Source organism: Procambarus clarkii, chromosome 22 (genome assembly GCF_040958095.1).
Source record: "Procambarus clarkii isolate CNS0578487 chromosome 22, FALCON_Pclarkii_2.0, whole genome shotgun sequence".
NCBI classification, from domain to species: domain Eukaryota; kingdom Metazoa; phylum Arthropoda; class Malacostraca; order Decapoda; family Cambaridae; genus Procambarus; species Procambarus clarkii.
This window is the reverse complement of record NC_091171.1, coordinates 7,777,484-7,802,075: the sequence shown is the minus strand read 5'-3', so window position 1 is coordinate 7,802,075 and position 24,592 is coordinate 7,777,484. Positions and strand designations below refer to the sequence as shown.

Below are 24,592 nucleotides of genomic sequence, written 5' to 3'. Positions count from 1 at the left end.
ATTTTAAATACCCTGGCTTGTATAATTTTGGGTTTTCCAAATTGGTAATAGACTGCTGTTTCCTTTACCTTTGGCGACTAGGTAAAATCAATCGAGGTATTATTTGCCTCTCTTGTTATTTTTAATCTTTGTTTTCTTTAGAAAAATTGTTATGGCAGAAATAGGCCAAACTTGTCTGGCTGCAAAACATTCATGACCACGATATATATTTACACTCTCCCTGTATTATTTGTTAGCCATAATTTGTGTGCAAATTAATAGCTCTTGTAGAAGTTTTGATTTGACCTATAATGTTAGATATTTTTTTTGTATAGTCCTGATGCCTTACTTTCTTCCTGGAGCATCATTCAAGCTGGAATGATCTGCTTGTGGCCACCCCATCAGAGGGTGGATACAAGAAGTTTCTCCAGGAGGGTGTCACCCCACAAACTTCCACTCTGTCTAACATTATCTCCATTCCCACCCATTATTATATTGTTCCACTGTCCCTTTCTAAGATACTGGCTACACAGTCTTCCTGGCTTAGTGCCTTCTTTTGATAAATATTTAAAGTACAGTACTTCAAAGATACTGTACTGGTAATTTTCTGTCATATGATCCTTTTATATCACTTTTCTTCACCCTTTTTGTTTAATTATTCTCAGGTATCCTACTACATATATGTACCATCTGTGTGTATTTGCACTTGCCCCATGCCACTTCATCTTTCATTCCCTTGCTCCCTTTCATTCATACCACATTCACCATTAATTGGATGTGCTGGCCGATGGCAAACCAAGCAGTATACCAGAAGGTCCTGGGATCAGACTGTCTTGATACTCAACAAAAACAGCACAATATTCTGGAAACCTTAGAATGTCATCACACTAAAAGAATGAAAAATTTCTATGATTAAAATAATGAAAACTTATAAATTAAATAGATAATTGAATTTACAAAAAGAAAAAAAAGAAATATTACCTTGAAATATCAAGGTACAGTACCACATTTCACTTCAGTTGCACTATTCCATCTTATATAATGTGAAAGGTGAGAGAAATAGAAAGTTTATTAATATGATATTTTATAAAAAACCAACACTGAATGTAATGAGACTCAGTTTCTTGGGAAACCTGACTGGCTCCATGTAGCTAGCCACACTGAGATACCTCCACACCCACAAGTCACATCAGCACTTGGGAGTTCTTAATAGAATACTGGAGAACAGAGACCAGAACATGACCCCCCTTTCTTTCACAGAGGTGCAGGGGATTCACAATCACAGCTGCCAAAGAAACAAACCCAATAGAAAGGAGAGAATCAAAATGGAGAACTGCAGGGTTCATAGAAAGTAAACAAATAATGCAGTAAATGACTACATATGATGCACCCAACTAGATGGTGTGAAAGTTCAGAAACCTTACAGCCAAGGGGCAACTGTAATTCATGAGAAAAAATATTCAAGGCAAATGAGAAGCTAGGAAACCTGAAGTTCTAACCCCCTCAGAGAGGCACAGGGAGCAATCGCCTATGGAAATCCCGATGTGTTTGGGAGCATTCCATGTCTGCCATCGACTGGGGTTAGGCACCCAGAAAAGTAGGCATAACAAAACAAACCCTGCTTGGTAAGAAATTGCAAACGAAGACCAAACAGAGACAGAACTCCCCCCCCCCCCCCAAAAAAAAACATAAGGAAACAAGCAAACGTCATTCACTTCCACCGCTTGTTTATACACCCCTCCCCTCGCTGGGAGGGGGAAGCCCCTGACCCCCGCACCGGCTACTCACACCTCAGTTCGTAGGCTGATGTGCTCTGGGTTGGTTGTCAACTCTGGCTTCAATTTCTTCGCAGAATTTGTGCCTTCGTGGTGTTTCCTGCTCTTTGTGGTGCCGTGGCCAGGAATAACTTCAGTGTACTGGTGCTGCATTCGCTTAGGGCTGCCTTCCCTAAGCGCCCTGTAAGTATTACCCTTGGGTTCTAGGTTCTCCATTTATCCCGCCCTTGGGCCCAGCTGGGGTTCTCGTGGCCTTTGTTTGGCCTTGGGTAGGAAATGGTGTAATTGCTGGTTTGGGCATTTGGTGCTGCGTTGCATGCTTACATACGTGGTGGCCATGTTCCTGTTCCTTCTGGTGGCATTGTGCTTTTGCAGGGTTTTTCTTTTATTTTTGTTTTCCTTGCCTGGAGGAGTTCTGCCTTGTTTGAATATTAGTCCACCTAGGGTATATATTGGTGGCCCTCCTTTAGGCCCCCGTGATTGTACACGTCCTAGTTTATAACTCATCCCGCTCATTGTTTACATTCGGGTTTCACCAGCTTAGCATCATCTTGCCTGGGCTTCCCATAGGCTACACCCCCTACAGGCCCTGGAAAACCCCATCAGGACTGGGTTGAGCGATGGTTGTATCTTCCAAGTTCCATCTTGCCTTGTGCGAGTTGGAAGGTTGTTCTGTGCCCTTGTTTCAGGGTGACTGTCCCCTCTTTTGCCTCCGTCATGCTGCCTGTTGGGTCCATGACACCTTTGACCCGGAGTATTGCGAGATGTGTTCTCTGCTTGTGCTCCAGTTTACCCATTTTATTGTTACTGAGGTTCGGGTACAGGCGGCATCTGCATTGCATGCTCGGTTTAGGTTGCTGCAACATACTATGCTGGTTGTCTGCTCAGATGCCCCAGGGCTGCCCCCTACTTGGTTTTAGGGACCCAGACTTAGGGAGGAATTTGTCACCTTGACCCTGGTTCAGTCTGTGCCTGCAAGTCCTTCCCCGGTTGGCGTTATTTGCCCTGCTCCCTTCTCCCTGCTCCCAAATGTCTGAGGGTTTTGGAGTTGGGGCGGGGTTTAGTTGGTGATGAGACTCGGGTGGCTTCGGGGGCTGCTCCATTCGAGACAGAGATGGAGGCATTCGAGCCTGCCTGCTCCTCCTGCAGAGGCTTCTGGGTCCTACCAGCAGACCTCCTTATTTGCTGCCTTTTCCCTGGACTCTGCCTTTTCTTCAGGAGTGGAGGACTGCTCTGCCCCGGGGCCTGACTTGGAGGCTCCCGGGGCTTGGGAGGCAATGACCTGGGGGGCTTGGGCCCCTTTGATCCCGCTTGGGTTTTGGTGCTCACTTTGTGGGGTTTGTTGTTGCAGGGGGAGGAGTTTTCTTACCCCTCCTTCTCTGTATGAATATGATTTGGGGTCGGCTCCTCCCCGGGTTCAGTTCCAGGTTCTCTTTGGTTCCTCGGCTCCCTCTTTCCCTCTGGAAAGAAGGAGCCGAGTAGCTGCCTGTTGGGTCAATGACACCTTTGACCCGGAGTCTTGCGAGCCTTGTTTCTTGCTTGTACTCCAATTTACCCATTCCACTGATATTGATGTTCGAGTACAGGTGGCTTCAGTATTGCATGCATGGTATCAGTTGCTGCAGTGCGCTAGGTTGGTTCCTCCCCGGATGCCCTGAGGCTGCCCCATTTGGGTTATAGGGACCCAGACTTGGGGGGGGGGGGTTAGTTGCTTCAACTTTGGTTTCATTTGCACACCTGAGTCCTTCCCCGGTTGGTTTTTTGTCCTGCTCCCCCTTCCCCCTCTCCCCCTGCTCCTGGCTCCCAAATGTCTGAGGGTTTCAGAGTCGGGGCTGGGTTTAGATGGTTGTGAGACTTGGGTGGCTTCGGGTGCTGCCCCATCCAGGTTGGTGACGGAGGCATTCAAGCCAGCTCCTCCTGCCGAGGCTTCCAGGTCTTACCAATGGACTTCTTCTCAGCCTTTCCCCTGGAGTCACCCTTTTTCTTCAGGGGCTGAGGGTGTGGAGGGGCTTTTCGGTCCTGTGCTTCCTCGGGATGTTGGCATTGTGCAGCTGCATGTGCAGGTTCCCTCCCTTTCGGCTTCCTTGGCAGCTGAGGATTTGCGCACCCGTTGGCATTTGTCCTCAGTCTCACGTTTCTTTTCCCTTCTCAAGCTGTCCTCGAACTAGCTTGAAGAGGAGGTGGAAGCACTGGGTGCCAGGTCTTCATCTGGTGCACATGTCTTGGCAGCTTGGGTGTCGGCTGCTTTGTTAAAGTTGTGGAGGGGTGTCTGTTTTTTGCTTCTTGCCTCGCCAACTGACAGGCCTTGTTTGCTCTCTCCTTGGAATCTGCATGGGCCTTGGCTCTTAGGTTTTCATCGTCTTTCTGTGGGGAGCCCCTACGGCTCCCTGGAGCTTATCGGGCTAATGTGTGTTATGTTAGACCGGGACATTAGCTAAGGAGTTCAGACCTACCAGGGACCAGCGCCAGAACCTGGCCCCTTCAGAGAGGTTTCAGGGAGCAATGGCCCTGGAAAACCCCATATGGTTGGGGGTTTTCCTTATCTGCCATCGACCGGGGTTAGGCACCCAGAAAGGTAGGCGTAACAAAACAAACCCCACATGGTAAGAAACTACAACAAAAACCGAACAGAGAGGTAGAAAACTCCCTACAATCCCAAGGAAACAAGCAAACAAGCAAACATCACACTTTACTGCCGCGCCGATCGTCCGCGCAGCCCTCCCCACCCCGGGAGGGGGAGGGGGGAGCCCCGGACCTACCGCGCCGGCTGCCAAGCTCCAGTTCGTTCGCTAATGTCAACCGGGATTGACGCTTCTCTGGCCTCAGTTTCCTAGGCGGTGTTTGCCTTGTGTGGCGTTCACTGCCGTGTGTTGTGGTGTGCGGTGGCCAGGAGTACTTCATCAGTGCCGGGGCTGCATGTGCTTAGTGGCTGACTTCCCTAAGCGCCCTGTGAGTACTGCCCTTGCGTTACAGGGTTATCTTCCCTGGGGCGTTCGGGAACCATTCCCGTAGAGGTTCTTGCTGCTCGGCATTTGCCTCGCCCTTGGGGCCAGCTGGGGCTTGGGGCCCTTGTTTGGCCCTGGGTAGGGATTGGTATTGTGCTGGTTAGGGCGTCAAGGTGTTGCGCAGCCTGCCACCTAAGCGGCGGCCGGTTTCTGTTGCCTCTGGAGACGGTGTACTTTTGCGGGGTTTTTCTTTTGTTTTTCATTTTCTTGCCTGGTGGGGGTCTGCCTAAGGTGGTTATAGTTCCACTGGTAGTGTTTGGCGGCCCTCTGCTAGGCCCCCGTGCTTGTACACGTCTCGGGGGTTTTCAGTGCTATAATCTACCCTCTTGTTATGTTTGGGTTTCTTAACCGGTTAGCAACACCTTGCCCGGGCTTCCCGTAGTTGTTACCCTACGGGCCCTGGAAACCCCTGTCTGGGCTCGGGGGACCATTGAATGTGTCTTCCGGGTTCCAACCCGTCTTGTACGGGATCGTTGGTTGCTGTTCCCTTGTCTCCGGGTGACAGTCGCCATTTTTACCTCCGTCATGCTGCCTGTTGGGTCACTGACACCTTGACCCGGAGTCTTGCGAGTGATTCTCTGCTTGTTCTCCAGTACTCTCCTGATGTTATTACTGTTCAGAGTACAGGCGGCATCCGTGTTGCAAGCTGGGTTAGGTTGCTGCAACATGCTAGGTTGGTTTCCCACTCGAATGCCCCGTGGCCGCCCCGTTTGGTTAGGTGCTGCTCACCCCTTTCTCTCCATGTTCCCGGCTCCGGACCGTCTGCGTGTTTCTGGGTCGGGGCGGGGTTCAGTTGCGGCAGAGACTCGGGCGGTTTTCGGGGGATGCCCCGTTCGGGTTGGGGACGGAGGTTTGAGCCTGTGCCTCCAGCCAAGGCTTCTGGGTCTTACCAGCGGCCCTTTCTTGTTGCCTTTCCCATGGGCTCTTGCTTTTCTTTAAGGGCGGAGGGCTTGGAGGCCGGCTCTGCCCCGGGGCCTCTGTTGTTGGTTCCCGGGGCTGTGGGGGATGCCTACTAGCAGTTCTGGGGCGGTTTTGCCCCTTCAGGGGTTTTTCTGCTGTTGGGCGTCGTTTTTCGCCCTTCCAGTCTGCTAGCTTCCCACATTTGCTGGCGTGTTTTTGTGTATTAAGCGTCAGCCACAGCCCCTGCTGGCGGCCATTTTCGTCTGCCGGTTTCCCGGCGTGGCCACCAGGGCGGCGTTGCGGTTTGTTTACATGCGTCTGGGTGTGCGAGCGAGCGTCTCTGGTGAGTTTTCAAAAAATTTGCAGGGTTTTTGTTCTCCTGTCGTCGTTTCTTTGTTTTCTGGTGTTTTCTTGCCGTTGCCTGTTCCTCTGGGAACGTTTGAGTGTTGATTTTGGGTCTGAGCCTCTGGGTTTAGGCTCAGTGCCCCTGGCTGGTATGCTTGCTCCCACTCCTTGCCCCTCGGTTTTCGGTCTGTTGGGACCGTTTTCCCAGGGCGTTCTGCTGGGGTCTGTGCTTTGCCTTTTAGTGGTGTTCTCCGCCGGCAAATGTGGTGGTTTGGGCTCCCCCTGGTTCGATTCTGGGTTCCTTTGGGTTCCTTGGTTTCGTTCTGGAGGTTTCTTCCTCTTGGGCCCCCTTTTGTGGGTTCAGGGGACTTTGTTTCCTCGAGTGACCCGGTTCTGCCTTTTGGGGTTCCGGGGTCTTCCTGGCTTGCAGACTGAGCTTTTTGGGTCTTGGCACATGTTGTGGTTGTGCTGGGACTTTGTGGTTTTGCTGTCGAGGTGGGCCTTTTGATGCAGTTTTGTGCCTTCTTTGCCTGGCCGGCGTAGTGCTCTTTGCCACTAGTCGGCGGCTTGTGCTTTTACAATATATGTCCTCACCTAGTTGTGCTTGTGGGGGTTGAGCTCTGGCTCCTTGGTCCTGCCTCTCAACCGTCCGTCAACAGGTGTATCGGTTCCTGTGCCTCTTGGGCTCTGTCATGTCTACATGTGACATTGTATGGGGGTCAGCCTCGTTCCTTGTGTGAGGAGTCGCCACATTACTTCTTAGTGCTTTCCCGTTCCCATTCTGACACTCAAAAAAAAAAAAAAAAAAAAAAAAAAAAAAAAAAAAAAAAAAAAAAAAAACTCTATCTGTGGCTCTTTTGGGTACTCAGTTTCCACCTGTGTCCCCTAGTGCGTGTGCCCCTTGTGTTACATATCCTGTCCTTCTCAACCCTGTCGATTCCCTTGGGTATCTGGTATGTGGTGATCAGGTCTCCCCTCACTTCCTCTTCCAGCGAAGTGTGGTTTCATTCCCGTAGTCTCTCCTCATGACTTCGGTAGTGTACTTTTTCTTTCTGAAGGGGTTCTGTTCCCTTCTCTGTTGACTGGGCGCTGGGGGAGCAGCTTGCTCTGTTGCCTCTTGCTTGGTCCCGCTGTTGGTGGGCGCTTTGGGTTGTCTTCCGGCCTCTGCTGGCGTCGGAGGACGGCTTCTCCCCCTTGGGGGGGGTTCCGAGCTGGCGGGGTGGGCTTCTTCCCTGCGCTTCGTCATTTCCTCTTCGTGGGTGCGTGGGGCGTGGTCGATCCGCCCCATCCTTCTGGGCTTCCCGTCTGCTCTTTGCAGTCATGAGCTTTTCCAGTCTGCAGTTCTTCTGGACTACTTCCGTCTGCGCCCTGGATCCTCTGCCCTGCTCGGAGGACTGTTGTCTCCTGTTCGGATTCTGTTAGGGCCGGGTGCATGGATGGTGGACCTGGACCTCCAGGTCACTTCTTGGCACGTTCCTCTCCAGTTTTTCTGGGGCTAGCACGGTTGGTAATTACCTATGTGTACTTACCTAAGTGTAGTTACAGGATGAGAGCTACTCTCGTGGTGTCCCGTCTTCCCAGCACTCTTTGTCATATAATGCTTTGATTATAATTGTCGTATTGTCATATAATGATTGTCATATGTCATAATATGTCTTCATATGATTGTCATACAATGCTTTGGTGGTGGGGCTTTCAGGTTTGCTGTTTTTATTGCATTCCCTATTTTGTGAAGGGCACTTTGTATACTCTTTGCATCTTTACCGGATCTTAGTGCCCTGTCTGCGTCTGAGATTCGGTGTCTGGCCTACCTCGACGACTGGCTGGAGTGGGCTCCCAGTCAGTCCGCTTGTCTGCTCGCCAGGGGATGGTTCTTTCCAGATCGCTGGGTTTGGTTTCCTGGTGATCTGGAGGTTTTACCTTCTGTTTCCGTCCCGGGTTCGGACCTGGGCCTTGTTTCAGGCTCTTGGGCCCCTCATTGTCTTCCCTCCAGAAGTGTTACTGTGGCTGTGGTCCCGCCTTTGGCTGTTCAGGAGGGGGTCCCGGGTTGCTCAGCGGTTGCTTGGGCGGTTGTGCGGGAGTTTGCACTTCGGCGTGCTTGTCTGCCCGCGGAGTCGGGTTTGGCTCCGGCGTCGGTTGGTTCCTACGGAGACTCCACTTCCGCCTCTTGCATTCCTTGGGTTCCTCTGGGGATCTGGTGTTGGTGCTGCGTCACCAGCTTCCTCTTTGGGGTTTTCGGGGTTCCGTGCCTTGGCGGCTCCCCGAGCCTTCGCTCGATGTGTTCACGGACGGGTCGTCTCTCGGCTGGGGCTTTGTGACCAGTGCTCACCAGGTCGGCCGAGGTTGATGGAGTCTGTCTGTCCGTCGGGCTCACAGCCCGGTTCAGGTGTTCATGGCTGTCTGGTTTGCGCTTCGGAGGGTTTGGGTCACTAGGTACTCTACCATTCAGCTCTGTTTGGACTGTTCTCCGGTGGTTCTTGCCGGAACCACAGGGGGTTTGGTTAACCGTGTGGTTCGTGTCCGGGGTGTGTCCTGCGTCCTGGTGGACAGCTGTCTCGGTTCATTCCTCTTCGTGGGTTGGCCAGTCGTCGCCGATGCGTTTTGTTGGCTCTGTTGGGCTTATGGACTCATGGCCATGGACGTCTTCGGGTCGGCGTGGTCTAGGCGTCGCCCGTTTTGTGGCGCCCTTCCCACCTGCGAGGTCTTCACGGTGGAGGCTTTCGGCAGGCCTGGTCGAGGTGGGGGGTACCTGTACCTCTTCTCCCGGTCCAGCTGTTGCTTCGGGTTCTGGCTCAGTTGCAGCCCATTCCCACGAGAACAGTCCTTATGGTTCCACTGTGGCCGGCCCGGCCTTCTTTTCAGACGCTGCTTGATAGGTGTCCGTACCCGGGGCGTTTTTCCTGAGGCTTCGCCTCTTTCAGCAGGCCGAATCGGTCCTGTCCGTGACTGGTTCGGCCATCTCTTTGGCTCTTCGCGTCTGGTATTTTGACGCAGGTATCGCCATCTCTATGGTGTTCAGGTGGCTTTGTTGACGGTGTCCCACCTGCGAGCTTCGTCTTGGAGACTGTATGACGTTTATTACGTCTTCTCGCGTTTTGTTTCCCCTCCGGCCTGCTCATGAGTCGCCTGAGCCATCCTGGTCCTTGTTCAGGGTGCCTTCTTCTCTTCCCCTCAGTTTGTGGTAGCCCCTTCGGTTTCCGTTTCCTCCTCTTTGGTACTGGTGGTAGCTTTATTGGTGTGCAGCCTTTCTCTGTCCTGGCGACGGTCGAGGCGGCTGCTTTCCGGAGGGGTTCTTGGGGTATTGGTACTTGTTTGGTTTGGCCGGGGGGTGCGTCCTGTGTTGTCCAGTTGTGCTTTTTGCTGTTGCCGGCGTACCATGCCTGGGGATGCGCTGTGGTTGATCCGGTTCCTTCGTTCCCTGTTTTCAGGGCTCGGGTCTCCCGGGTCGTCCGCAGTGTTTTCCTTCTTACTGCGGTCTGTCTTTGCGCCCGTGCTGTTCAGACGTTTGCAGCAATTGCTGCTGTGTTGGTGACGTCTCGGGCTCATTTCGGGCGCAGGGAATTGTGGGTCGCACAGGTTTTTGGCCGCCCATCCATGTGTGCGTCTGTTCTTGGGCGTTCTTGTTGCCTTGGGTCGCAGGTTTGCGTCCGGATGTCTTGGCTTTGCGTTGCAGAGTTTGTGGCGGCCGCCTCCCGGGTTAGCCCTTTCTTTTCCTTCTCTTTGGGTATGAAGCTCCAGGGAGCCGTAGGGGCTCCCCACAGAAAACCAGCGTTGAATGTAATGAAACGCCATTTTCTGGGTGAGCCCCGGAGGCTCCCTGGACACCCTCCCTCCCACCGGTCGGCGGTTTTTTCGCGTTGGTTGACGCTTAGCTTCCGAACTGGAGCTTGGCAGCCGGCGCGGTAGGTCCGGGGCTCCCCCCTCCCCCTCCCGGGGTGGGGAGGGCTGCGCGGACGATCGGCGCGGCAGTAAAGTGTGATGTTTGCTTGTTTGCTTGTTTCCTTGGGATTGTAGGGAGTTTTCTACCTCTCTGTTCGGTTTTTGTTGTAGTTTCTTACCATGTGGGGTTTGTTTTGTTACGCCTACCTTTCTGGGTGCCTAACCCCGGTCGATGGCAGATAAGGAAAACCCCCAACCATATGGGGTTTTCCAGGGCCATTGCTCCCTGAAACCTCTCTGAAGGGGCCAGGTTCTGGCGCTGGTCCCTGGTAGGTCTGAACTCCTTAGCTAATGTCCCGGTCTAACATAACACACATTAGCCCGATAAGCTCCAGGGAGCCTCCGGGGCTCACCCAGAAAATGGCGTTTCATTACATTCAACGCTGGTTTTTTGTCCATTGCTGTTTACGGAGTCTGCTGTCACGCAGTTTCTGCAGGCAGCTGCTTCTAGTTGTCATCCCATGTTGGATTTGTTAGCTCTCCGGGGTGGATGTGGTGGATCTTCCCTGAAGGGTTGTGCCAGGGTTCAGGGTTCCTCCGGTCGTGGTAGGCCAGTGGTGCCAGTTTTGGAGCCGGTGATGTTTGATCAGCACAGAGGTTTCTGCTCTTTTGATCCTGGTGGTACGTTTGTTCGGTTGCAGCCGTTTCCTCCTTTTCTGGCGAAGAATGAGACGACAGACTTCCAGAGGGCCCCTCGGGTTATTGATGCTTGGTTGGTCAGGCCTGGGGTGCATCATGTGTTGTCTGGTTGCGGCTCTCTGCCATTACCTGTGCGCCTCCACCTCTGTGACTGTGGATGTGCATTGGGTTGACCCAATTTCCCTCGTTCCCTGTTCCAGGGCTCAGGTCTCTCAGGTTGTCCGCAAGATTATTAAGTCTAGCCAGCCTGCAGTCTACCCTTGTGTCCATGACGTTCGTAAATATGCTGCTTTGGCAACATGTCTTGGACTGACATTTGGGTGCAGGGGTTTTGGGGTCGAACAGAGTTCTGACCACCCGTTATTTGGTGAGTGTTCCTGGTCCCGGTCGTTTATGTGTGGCTTTGGATCGCAGGTTGCAGCCAGTTGTCTCGACTTTGAGATAATATGTGCGTGGCGGCCGCCTCCCTGGTAAGTCCCTCTTTTACTTGTCTTTGTTTATGTAGCTCCAGGGAGCCGGAGGGGCTTCCCACAGAAAACCGGCATTGAATGTACAGTAGTGAAATGCCATTTTCTGGGTGAGCCCAGGAAACTCCTTGGTGTCTTCCCTCCCCCGGGTTGGCGGCTTCATTTTGATGCTCAGCCTCCGAACTGAGGTGTGAGTAGCCAGCGAGGGGGTCCAGGGCTCTATCCTCCCTGTCCCGGGGAGGGGAGGGGAGGGAAGGGCTGTGCGGACAACTGGCACGGCAACTGAGTATAATGTTTGCTTGTTTCCTTGAGAATTGGAGTTCTGCCTCCCTGTTTACGTGGTTGATACCTGGTTGACGGGGTTCTGGGAGTTCTTCTACTCCCCAAGCCCGGCCCGAGGCCAGGCTTGACTTGTGAGAGTTTGGTCCACTAGGCTGTTGCTTGGAGCGGCCTGCAGGCCCACATACCCACCACAGCCCGGTTGGTCCGGCACTCCTTGGAGGAATAAATCTAGTTTCCTCTTGAAAATGTCCACGGTTGTTCCGGCAATATTTCTTATGCTTGCTGGGAGGACGTTGAACAACCGCGGACCTCTGATGTTTATACAGTGTTCTCTGATTGTGCCTATGGCACCTCTGCTCTTCACTGGTTCTATTCTACATTTTCTTCCATATCGTTCACTCCAGTACGTTGTTATTTTACTGTGTAGATTTGGTACTTGGCCCTCCAGTATCTTCCAGGCGTATATGTTTGGTCTTCAGTTGTAATTTTCTTACGAAATGGGGTTTATTTTGTTACGCCTACCTTTTTGGGTGCCTAACCCTGGTCGATGGCAAACAAGGAACAACCCCCAACCACAGGGGGAGGGGGGGTTTCCAGAGGCCATTACTCCCTCTGAGGGGGTCAGGTTCTGACTCGTGGTCCCTGGTAGGCAGAAGTCCATTGGCTGATGCCCCAGACTAATATAGCGTATATCAGTCCGATAGCTCCAGGAAGCCTCTGGGGTTCACCCAGAAAATGGCGTTTCATTACATTCAACGCTGGTTTTTTGCAGCAAAAATTAAAAATATCTTTATACCAGATACTGCTTATCTACTTATTTAAACTTGCTTACATTTGGTAAATAAAAAATGTGTTTGCCAGCACTTCTAAGAATTTTTATTTTGTTTTTCCAGCCATTACAACTTGCCTCGCAGAAAATTCATTATTGATTTTGAAGCTATTGATTGGAACAACACATCACAGCTTTCTCCAACTTTATACAATTTATAGACAAATTTTAAGATTTGACAAGAACCAGGGTAATTTCAAGTTGACAACGGGTATTTGTAAACTTGAATAGAAGTTTAACAACTTCTGTTGACAAACAGAAATTGGAAATGACAAACTGTGTTTTTTAAGTCATGTAATTACTGTGTAGCTTTAGTCTTGTAAAGTTTAACAAATAATTGAATTCATTGTTTCATGTAAAAAAATGAACAATTATTTACCATAAATATCAATTATTTAGACTTTATAAAGCCCTTAATTATGTTCAGTAGGGCACGTTTATGACTGAGAAGAATTGGAAAGGTATAATGACAATAGGTATGTATTGTAGGTACTGTATTGTAATACACAGTTTTGTTTTAATTTTAGGTGTTTAACAAAAAAAGGGCAGTTTACAAAATACTTCAACTAAACCTAATTTCCCCATTCATACATACAGTACACTTAAAATATAGCCTATCAAAGAATGCATTTCCTAGAGCAATTACAGATATATTATTATCTATATAAAGAGAATGCTCGAAGTTGTGGGCCAGATGCTTAGGGTTAGTCTCGCGAAACTTTGCAGCATGACTTGTCTATCTGGGAATGGCCGTAAGCAGGTTGGAGTTGAGCTCCATGGCCCCTATTCCCCCCCCCCCTCACACCTTTACATGAAATGGAAAAATCATACCAATTTTCCAATCTCACTAAATAACACATTCCAGCCTTAAAATTCAGCTGGCATATTATTTTCTACCTGATGATTAAATGTTAGTTTTTTTTTTACATTTTGATGAAGACAGCATTTAGTGAAAATGCTTACAGGAATAAAGAGAAAGTGGTGAAGAGTAGAGAAGGTGGTGAAGGAAAATTGGTGAATAATAGGAAAGGTGGTGAATAGTAGGGAAGATGGTGAAAGAATGTAACTCTTCATAAAAGCTCAGTTAATGTTTCTGTAGTTGTGATTAATGAGGTGGGTGTATTGGGGAAGTGGGAGGTGCACATGAATTCCACTGCACTATGTTCTGGTCATGCAACTCTGCTCAAGTGTTTGTCTGTGTTTGTGAAACCTATTATTCCCAAGGATTTTTTTCCCAGATTAATTTTGAGCTGTAGTACAGTGTTGTCATTTTTGGCTTTGGCAAATATTTAATTCCATATATTTAATAACCTATGGGTAAAAAATATTGCTGTTTTGTCTTTCTTTTGTGGCTTCTTGACCTTGAAGTTGTTGCCCTTTGAGTGAACTATATGGGACTTTTAATGAAATTATCCGGATAAATATCTTCCAGTTTGCTTAGTATTTTAAGGTGCTATTATAAGGTAAGTTCTGCTGTGCCTGATTCATGGTGTTGTTAGTCCTCTGGCCTACAATCTTGCAACATAAAATAATGCATGTATACTAGATTCTGTAACATTTTTGCTACATTAATTTTATGTTATATCTTATGGTCTAATTGGGGTACATTTTTAATGAAAATTTTACATTTTTTGGTGTACACAAAACAAGTATGTTGATAATACTGATAAGACAAACAAGTATACTGATAATTTTGTTTAGAGAAAGTGTTACATGTTGGAAAACTTTGACTTCTTATTGGTGTAATACAGAAATAAAAATTATCAAGGCATGAAGTTACTAAAAATAATTTCCTGGCACTATTAAGTTTCTCATTTTAAATATTGCATGAACTGAAGGTACAAATAAATATAGCTTTATATTTAATTGTCAGTTATATTTAGTTTGCATGTTATTTATTTCGTTTGTATTAATTAATTCCATGTTGATTTTTTTTAGTTGCCAAAAACATGTACAAGTATATGTTTTTGGCAAATATACAGTACATATATTTTTTGTTCCTGATGTAAGTCATACAAAAATTATTCCCTGGGTTGCAGTGCTTGGCCATTGACCTGAATCTTGTAATTTATTGACTTACAGTAGTCATACAAACTTCTTATTTTAAGAATAAGTTTATAATTCCACGCTGTTATAAACTTATTCCCATGGTAGTGTGGTTGACAATTTAAACAAACCACATTTTGTGTTTTTCAAATTTTTTGTGTTAAATACATACGTTGTTTACATTAATTTGACAAATAATGGGAACGACTATACACTGGAAAATTTCCCAAATTCACCTTTCAGTTCAATGTAGAATTCATACATCATTATTACCATGTTTGCCACTGTAGGTGTAGGGAGACATCAACCCAGAGTAAAGAGGATAATCAAATTTGTGATAAAACAATATTATGTATATTAATAATAAAAAATATCACTCATTCATTTGTTATATTCTCACAGCATAGTGTCACATAAACAAATACCACAAGCCTCCAGCAGTATTTACAGTACCCCTCCACTGTACACATAGTCTTATGAAGAAGTATTCATGAATTGTCATAAATGAACAAGGCTTACTGTACACATACTAATACTGTACTGTACATTCACTCCCTCGATTATCTCAATTAATGCTTTGTTTCAACCTTGGGCAGGGTGGGATTTGGATATACGATATCCAGTAGAATTAGTGCATAGTGATCTAAAGAAAACATCTGATGAATAACTTAACTGGTTTCCCCACCTGGCCTAAGGACTAAATCCCAACATACATGGATTTTCTGAAGGAGCCCTTTGTACTCCCAGAAATGGTCTTGCTGAGATTGCTCCTGAATAAGAGGTCATATTAGTTGCAGTCATGTTTAGCTTATTGGGGACCAGAGGCAAGAACTTGCCCCCTCCCTCCCTCTCCTCCTCACAGAGGCATAGAAACAGGTGACACTTTGTCACCCCACTGGGAAAGCATCCAGAAAATCAATGCAGCAATATAAATTACTGTTGGGTTCAAAAGAACCAAAGCCTCAAAAATTGACTAAATGATCTCCCAAGACAATGTAAACAAACGATAAAATTTCTTGAATGTAGCTTGAGCTCTTTAGCAGCAATCCGCCGCCACCAGAGAAAGGCCCACAACCCCAGCCCTCACCCCAACCCTTTCAAGTCACTTAACACTTTCGCGCTCTCGGCGCTCAAAAAAAAACAATACCCCAGATGCTTTCGGCACTTCGCGCGCCTACGCGGTAAGACCGAAAAAGTGTACACTCTTTTGACTGTCCTGACAATAATTGAAGGAGCACGTATTTAAATTTGGTATCACTGTGTTCGCAATGAAATTGTCTATAAAAGCATACCTATAAAATGCCGCCCAAGCATGAGGAGTATCAACACCAAATAAAAAACTATGCAGATCACTCGCCGAGAGCGCCAAACAGCAACAAAATGTTTCCACTCTCTTAATGGTTGCGAAGCCTACAGTTGTCCTACATTGCTAATTTTGGTATCATTGGAATCGCAATAAAATTCTCTACACGGACATATGCATATGAATGTTTAATATAGGTAATTGCCCACCTGCAAGAGTGTGTGAAGTGGAGAGTAGTTAGCCGCGAGCGCACTGGCGAAAACACAGGGGGGAAATTATGCTTGGAAAGTTTATACGTTTCCTGACCCTACTTTTCTATGTACGTATTTCTTTTTTATACCAATGTGTTCGCAATAAAATTTTCTATAAGATGAACTGTATAACATTTGTACAAAGCATGTGTAAGAGAAGCGCCAAATATAGAACCACGTCGCTCAGTATGCGTTCGCGGCAGAAACGAACGCATTGTTTTCGTTCGTTTGATGTTTGTCATGTTTATACTTGTTGAAACATTTTATAATTTGTATGACAGTGATCGCAGTAAAATTCCCTACACAGACATATACATAACACATACAAATATTTCCCACGTGTTGGATATATCAACGGCTAAAGGGAACCCACTGCCACACGCTCGCCACACCCCCAAACATACTTTGTGTATTTTTTTTTTACTCATAGAAGTTTATGTGATATAATATTCATTCTGGTACCAAAAAATTCGCAAATAAATTCTCTACAAAACAAAAGTATCCCCATCCATTTCGGTTAAAAAATGGAATTTATAGAAATATTTTTTCGATGGATGAGAAAAGTAGGCTGTTATGCGGAATCGTAAGAAAAAACGGCGACGAGTTATCTCTAATCTAAAGCGCGAAAGTGTTAATGTGGTCAACTTGAGTTGTCCACTGAAGTGCCCCTGGGTTACCAACCAGTCATGTGGGTCCTCCTGCCTCTAGTTAAGTGCTGACCATCCTTGGACTTAATCCTGTGCAAACATTCATTTGCTTGTTTAGTGTTCAAATTTTTGTATTGTTTCAGGAGCATGTTTTTCTACTAGCTTGTTATGTGGATTTGGCTTATTTTGCAATTGGAGCTGCATGCATTCAGGGTTACATCCCTGGGGGCTTCCTGGTGCTGTCCCTACATCAACAGTTACTTCTCTAGTGTGGTTGGGAGTTCACCATTTCGAGGCCAGACTACTGGGGTGGGGGTGCCTTACCTCAAGTATTTCAAAGGCCTTTGGACGCCTCTGTCTAGACCTGTGGATGGAAGCAAACATTCATGTGGTTGGGATGTGCTGGGATTCAAGTGCTTGTTTTACACAGCACCCCAATGTCAATTTTCAGTCATATTGACAAGGCTGTTTTTGCTTACTGTTCTTCCGATGAATATCTCCGGTGTCTGGTTGTCCTGTTTTGGCCATTCCTTCAAGCCCTTGTAGTTTCCCTGTGGTGCTTTGGTATGGTCCCCATGAATCGCACTCACTATATGCAATTTGAGGGGGTGTTCATCATCTGTGCAACATGAAGACAGTCATTCTGCCTCTATCATGCTGCCCATTTGGTTGGTAAGATTACAAACTTGAATCTGAGGCGTTTGTTCCCCGTACTACTTCTGACCCAGCTAATGATGAAGCTTATCAGGCAGTTGCCACTGCATGGGTTCACTTTGTATGCCTTTAGAGTTCACACTGTTGTGCCCATGTGGCTGCCCTGGAATTAGCCCTTCTAGTTTTTAGGGACCTGGAATTGGAGATGTTAGTGAATTTCACCATGGCTCAGTTTGTGCCTCATCTTTCTTCCCTAACTTCTGTTCCTCCCTCCATGCTTCCAGCTCTGAAGCATCTGAGGGTTTTGGAGTTGGGCAGATTTTAGCTTAGGGTGTTGCTTGGCCTTCTCTGGGGGGTGGCCCCTTCCTACTCGGATACGAAGGCAGTTGAACCGTCTGGCCCCAGCAAGGTTTTGGAGTTATCTCTTCAACCACCTTCTTATCCCGAACTTTCTCTTTTGGAGTTTATATATTTTGTTCACAGGCATTGGGTGAGGACCTCGGTTCTATCCTGGAGCCTTCTCAAAAGGCTGCTAGGTTGATATGGATCTTTGGGTTCCTTTCAATCCCTCTTTATCCTTCGTTTCTATTGAGGAGGGTCTAGTCAGTGGCAGGCACACTGATCAACAACAGGTAGTATCCAACAGTTGATGTAAGGAAATGTTATAGGATAATATAAGAATTCTGTGTTTGGTGTTGGGCTTTGGGTCTATCAACTGTATGAGGGTTAGTAAAACTACAATTGTAGGTTACTAACCAACTATGAGCAAACTGAAAGGAAACGCCTCTTTCATTTTCACCTCATAACTTGCAATATCCAAAACAGTGGCCAAGTCAAAGAACTCATCACTGCCATCGAGAACACACACAAGAAACATGAAGAGAATAAAGAGAAAAATATTTGATATAATAAATGAACTACTAGAAGGTCAGAAGGAACTGATGAAATTGTTTGTGCACTTTCAACAAAAAATAAAAAAACAATCATCTAGGCACAACAACTGTTGGTAACCAGGAGAATCTGGAGAGCTCTCCAATGCACAGGGAAAATACAGGGAATGCAGGCAGAGTTGGAAGTGATCTTTAGAAGCTATGGAGAGAGAAAACCAATAAAATAACTTCATAAGAAACCTTAAAAAAGTAAACTGATCAAAACATTGCAGAAGTGATACAAAAATTGACAGGCAATGAGGACCTAAGCATTTCCCAGGTGCGGACATTAGGTAAGCCGCTTGCAAATTTGGTATGCATAACCATTGCAGATTTTGAGCACAGAAGATACTCAGAAGTGTAAAAAACGAAGTTCACACTAGAAAGGTTTGCAGCATAACAAAACCCACAAATGTTTGAAGTAGGAGAAGAGAATCAATTAAGGAATATTCCTGTAAGGTGTGAAATAATCATAAAGAATACTGAGAAATTAAAGGATTAAAATGCCCCAGGTGTTGATGGAATTCAATCCAAAGTCGTAAATGAACCAGCAAACAAACTGTCTACCACTGGAACTTCTTTTCAGAAAACCTCTGGACCAAGGGGCAGTTACCTATAGATCGGAAATATGCAAATGCCCTATCTTCAAAAAGGGCAGAACATAGCTCTGCAGAAAACTGCCGACCAACCAGCCTAACCTCTCATATCTGCAAGCTCATGGAGAGAATCCTAAGGGAGGGAATCATTCGCCATCTCCCAGTGCACAATCTAGTTAAATTTATGCAATGTGGTTTCGTTAAAATTAATCTTGCATTACAAACCTGTAATGTAAACAATAACCAGCAATTGAGACAAAGGACTTGCAGGAGACATAGTATACATGGACTTCTCTTAACCTGTTTATAATACATCGCATAAAAGATTGGCAAGGAAATTACAAGCACGTGGATTAAATGGTATAGTATTTAAATGGATAAAAGAATGGTTAAAGAAAGCAAAGGGTCGTCCTAAATGAAGGTACAGTAGATCTGATTGAAGAAATGTGGTGTGTAGGGTATAGCAAAGTTGCATCTTGCGGCTAACTCTTTATGTTATAAACATCAATGACTTAGATGAGAATATTACAAACCGTATCATCAAATTTGCAGATGACATTAAGGCCTATGGTAAAGTAGGAAGTGAAAATAGTACTGAAGCTTTATGAAGGGGTCTATATTAACTCTACAAAAGATTGGAAGACTGGCAAATGCTTCTTAATATGGACAAATGCAAGACCTTGTAAGTAGGGCATAACAATGCACTTCACAACCATCAAATCAACGTTATATTATCATACGGCAGATTGATGAAGAAAAGAACCTAGGAATCAGAATCCTCCCGTCATAGAAAGTTGCACAACAAGTGGGCATAATGTACTGCACAACAAGTGCAGTACATTATGCCAAAAAAAACCTAGGAACAGTCAAATAAACCTTTGATTTCAATAAAAAGAAAGTGTCTATTCAAATTAAAAATGTACAAAAATCTCTGGTGCCCCCTTTTGGACTACTCTAAGCATGGAGACCTCATCTTCAAAAGGATATACAGTACAGTATCTGCTTTGGAGAAAGTTCAACACAGCGACAAAAACCGTCCCAGAAGTCGACTCTCATACCACAGGACTAACAACACTGTAAACTAGACATGACAAGGTTGATCTCATCAAAACTTTTGAAATATTGAAGAAGTTGGAGGACATTAATCTAGACGACATCTTTAAAAGGTCAAAAAATATAACACAGAAGAGACAATGGTATCAAACTCAATAAGTCACAATGTTGTCACAAAACAAGAGATGCTTATTCACCCATAAGGTTATAAACCCAGAGAACGGTCTATTTGTCGAAGGCATATATGCCAAGACATTACTGCATTTCAAAATCCAGCTAGAAAAAAATCATTAGGGAAAATGGGGAAGGGGGGAAGGGGGACCTTTGAGAAGTTGCCAGCTTCCTGTCCCCATCGAAGCTACTAGGTAATGCAGGTAAACTAGTAGGTATACTTTAGTCATTAAGACAGTTAAAGTAAACTGTGAGTGTATAACCCGTCCTCCTATAATAGCACGTCACATTTTGACGTATACTTTACCTAGGGCCAAAAGATGTCATAATACAAGTGGTAGCGGCTCGCAAAATTGACAAAACGTTCCGTTTTCTGTTTGTGGGTCCTCTGGTATGTTAGGATAAGGTACATTTAGCCATTGTCTTCTTGTCTTTTTATTCCTGCTAATTCATTTTTTTTAATCAACACATTTAGGTACATCTGCATGTACCTCCTTGTGCAGCTACCCTAGACTATATGAAGGGGAGTACAGTGTGTGTGTGTCAAAAAACTAGCTACGTGATACTAAAAAACCCATCACGCAGGATGGTTAGTTATACAGAGGCATGTGATAAGTAGTCTGCACTGGCAAACTCTGGGTGCATTATGGGGATATCCTCAAGAACACGAGAGTTAATAAAGTAATTGCAAAACTCCAGGTACCTCATGCCAACGGGTCTGACTGGTCAAATAACTGGGCATTCGGTGATGTAGTGTGTGAGATCATTCCGCAGTTCCTGCTCACAGAGTTTGCACCTGGAGTGCTCGGGATTGGGAGATCCGTCACCTTTAGCCATGCACCTGTCACAGGTAACGGTAACCCAACCTGATCCTGGCAACCACTGTGTCGCACAGCCTGGTGGACGTTTTGTGCTGCCCATAGATATAGGTTTCAGATCTGAACAATACATAGCTTTTTATAAGTGTGCTTTCAGGTCGTTGGGACTCGGCAATTTCTCTCCTATCAGACCTGAGTGTTTGGAACAATATAGTTTTGCCAGCAGAGATGGGGATATCTAGGTCTAATGCCTTGCATCTTCTTCCTCTTTGTTACACGGTAATTTGGCTGCAATGTCTGTCTCATTATGATGGGTTATATTTGTGTGTGATTACCTGAGTTTACCTGAGAGCCACTAACACTAGTGGCCTCGTCAAGGACAGGAAGCCGGCGGCTTGTCGAAGGTCCCACCCATTTACTTTGATGATCTTTTCCAGCTGTACTTGAAAACCCAACAGAGTTTTGGTATTAACGGCTTTGGCGGGTAGGCGGTTCCATGGGTTAATAACCCTGTTTGTGTTACACTTGACGTTTTGAAGAAATTTTCTGGATCAACACCCCTCCAAAGGAAGGGAACACACGACACCCCTCCAATTTGTTCAATACTTTAAACATTTCAATAAGATCCACCCTGTCATGTCTGGTTTGAAGTGTTGTCAGCCCTGTGGCCTTCAACCGTTCCTGATACGTGAGGCAAAGGATTTGGCATCAATCATATGCTCATTAAACATATGCTCGTAGTTTTTATATTGCCTTTATATGATCTGTTGTTGATTATTATGCCTTGCATCTTCTTAATTTTTCTCCTAAACAATTACAAGGCCTAGATGTAGTACAGAATGATGCCATGCGCATCATCCTGGGTTGTCCTAGAACTGTCAGAATTGATAACATGAGAAAGGAACTAAACTTACCTTCCATTTACGAAAGAATAGTTCTACTTAGTACTATGTTTTGCGCCAAAACTTTGAAAAATAATGGTCCCCCCAACTCTATCCAAATTAAATTGAGAGTTTACACTGATGGCTCTGTGTAGTTAGGCACTGGTAGAACAGGTTGTGCATTGTGCAGTATATAAAGGGAATGAAATGATCATGTCTACTAAACAATTTTGACTGTTCCCTCAATCCGCCGCAAAAAGCTCCCTACAGTGTGTGGCTCAGTTGTTGTGCCTATAATCTTCTGAAACTGAATGTGTCTTAAACCTGATAAAACTGTTCACTATATTCCCCCTTGGAAAGATGTGCAGGTCTCTCTGCATTATACCCCCATCAATGTAAAACAAATGTATAACACTGAAACTATGAGATGTGCAACATTAGAAGTTATCGACAGTCATCTTCAAAGTCTCAAACCGACTGAATCCTATGCCTTTGCTGATGGCTCTGTGTAGTTAGGCACTGGTATAACAGGTTGTGCATGTGCAGTATATAAAGGGAATGAAATGATCATGTCTAGTACACAGATATTGAACAACTGGGCAAGCACGACACAGACCGAGCTATTGGGCATTTATTTAGCCACTGAATACCTTAAGCTCAATGGTGGTGGAGTTATTTTCTGTGACTTTAAAAGTGCTCTGCAGTCCTTAAATAACCCATCACAATGTATGTCTGAAGTAGCTTGTAATATTAAACGGAATGTAATTTTTGCCAATGATAATAACTATTGTATAAAATTTGTTTGGATCCCATCCCATGTTGGAGTTGGAAAATATGACTTTGTAGATCGATTGGCCAATGAGGCTTGCAGGAAAGAAAACATTGATTATGACTTTGGACTATCTGAAGCAATTATTAGAAACATACAAATTAAAGAAATTAATTCAGATTTAGAAGAACTAAGACACTCCCAGAGACCTGAAAGCTGCAGTATTAAAAGTTATGACAAATTTTGTAATAATAGGTATTTGTATGGTCAGCACAGTAACCGAACCAGGCAATGTGATGTAGTCATTGCGAGAATTCGCCTTGGCTATAGGCACATCTGGCAGGTTAGTGAGGCTGAGCCACTACCAGAATACTCAGATTGTAAACTCTGTGACAAACCTTTAATGCATTCACTAGAACACTATATTGTTGAATGTGAAACCGTAAAGGAATTTAGACCTCCTGGCCTCTTGTACCACCAACTGTGTAACTATTTTATTGACTCAGGTGTTTTGGACGACATCCTAACAATTTACCCAAAATTTGCTTGTCCATTTTAAAGAATGAAGAACATTTTTATTTATATTACTTCTAAGCTGCATCACTTATGAACCCATCCCTGCCCTTGTGTGGCAGTGCACAGTAGAAAGTTGTTTTCACATATCCATACATTAAAACATTGATTGTAACCATGATATATATGTGCTTCAGCCTACAGTTTAGACCTATTGTTTTGTGTATGAACTTCTGTCCTGTGTGACAGTCAATACCAGCATTATCCTCACTTTAATAAGAATTAATTGAAATCCTCAGATTAGGCAAAATTGTAATTAATTTTGTCAATAAAAATGTTAATAATAAAATAAGAGGATGATGGTATCCATACAAGGGAGATTCGAAACCCTGTACTCTGTGCAGCCATTAAGGCACTTATAACTACTAGTATGAGGTTCTTGCTGTCGATCATAACTCCAGGATACGTTTTACATTTTGATTTCCTAAACGCCAATATTTTTTAGCAGATATTTGGAACGTATATTTTATTTTTCTTAAGCTTAGAAGCTAACATTTATTACTGCATTTGTCAACGTTCAATTAATTTTGAAAGGCATCTTTAATCTTCCTGAATGGTTTTCTTCGTTGTTATGTTTGTAGTGTCGACATATTTACTACTGCCTGCAGCATTACTTGTATGGGTTCAGCACATGCGGGTTCTTCACTTCCTGGTGCGCCAGCGACCAAGACTGGTGAAGGAAGCCCCAGCGAGGGCTGACAACACTTGCTCTGTCTTGCTGAGCTTCTTGACGTGTGGCAGCACTTGTGGTGTACCCCTCCCCCCCCTTCTGGTGTGTATGTGTAGCCTCTGTACCCCCGCACGCACACCCACCACACCTGCACACACACACGACACCTGCACACACACGACACCTACACACACACGACACACCTGCACACACACGACACACCTACACACACGACACACCCTGCACACACACCACACCTACACACACACGACACACCTGCACACACACGACACACCTACACACACACGACACTCCTACACAAACACACGACACACCTACACACACACACGACACTCCTACACACACACGACATACCTGCACACACACGACACACCTACACACACACGACACTCCTACACAAACACACGACACACCTACACACACACACGACACACCTACACACACACACTACACACCTACACACACACGACACTCCTACACACACACGACACACCTGCACAAACACGACACACCTACACACACACGACACACCCTGCACACACACGACACACCCTGCACACACACGACACACCTACACACACACACGACACACCTACACACACACACGACACACCTACACACACGACACTCCTACACACACACGACACACCTGCACAAACACGACACACCTACACACACACGACACACCTACACACACACGACACACCCTGCACACACACGACACACCTACACACACACGACACACCTACACACACACACGACACACCTACACACACGACACACCTGCACACACACGACACACCTGCACACACACGACACACCTGCACACACACACGACACACCTGCACACACACGACACACCTGCACACACACACGACACACCTGCACACACAAAAGTGTAAGAAGGCAGCAGACAAGTTCGTCCCAGTCCAAAAGGAAAAAAAGGAAATGCAGATGAGGAAACCCATGGTTTAATCTGAGATGTAAGCTAGCAAACAAAGTACAAGGGTGTGGAGAAACTGTAGAGATAACAGGGCACAAGAGAGCAGA

The 24,592-nt window shown here is 45.9% G+C and overlaps 1 protein-coding gene across 1 annotated transcript in view; it reads left to right on the top strand.

Annotated features, from left to right (window-relative positions):
- LOC138349857 (deoxycytidylate deaminase-like) overlaps positions 1-14,586 on the top strand; it is a 27,855-nt gene extending 13,269 nt beyond the window's left edge. The window contains exon 4 of the mRNA XM_069329386.1: positions 12,225-14,586. Within this exon, the coding sequence (XP_069185487.1) occupies positions 12,225-12,321 (97 nt within the window). The 3' untranslated portion in view covers positions 12,322-14,586. The remainder of the gene's footprint in view (positions 1-12,224) is intronic.
- Positions 14,587-24,592: the final 10,006 nt, after the last annotated feature.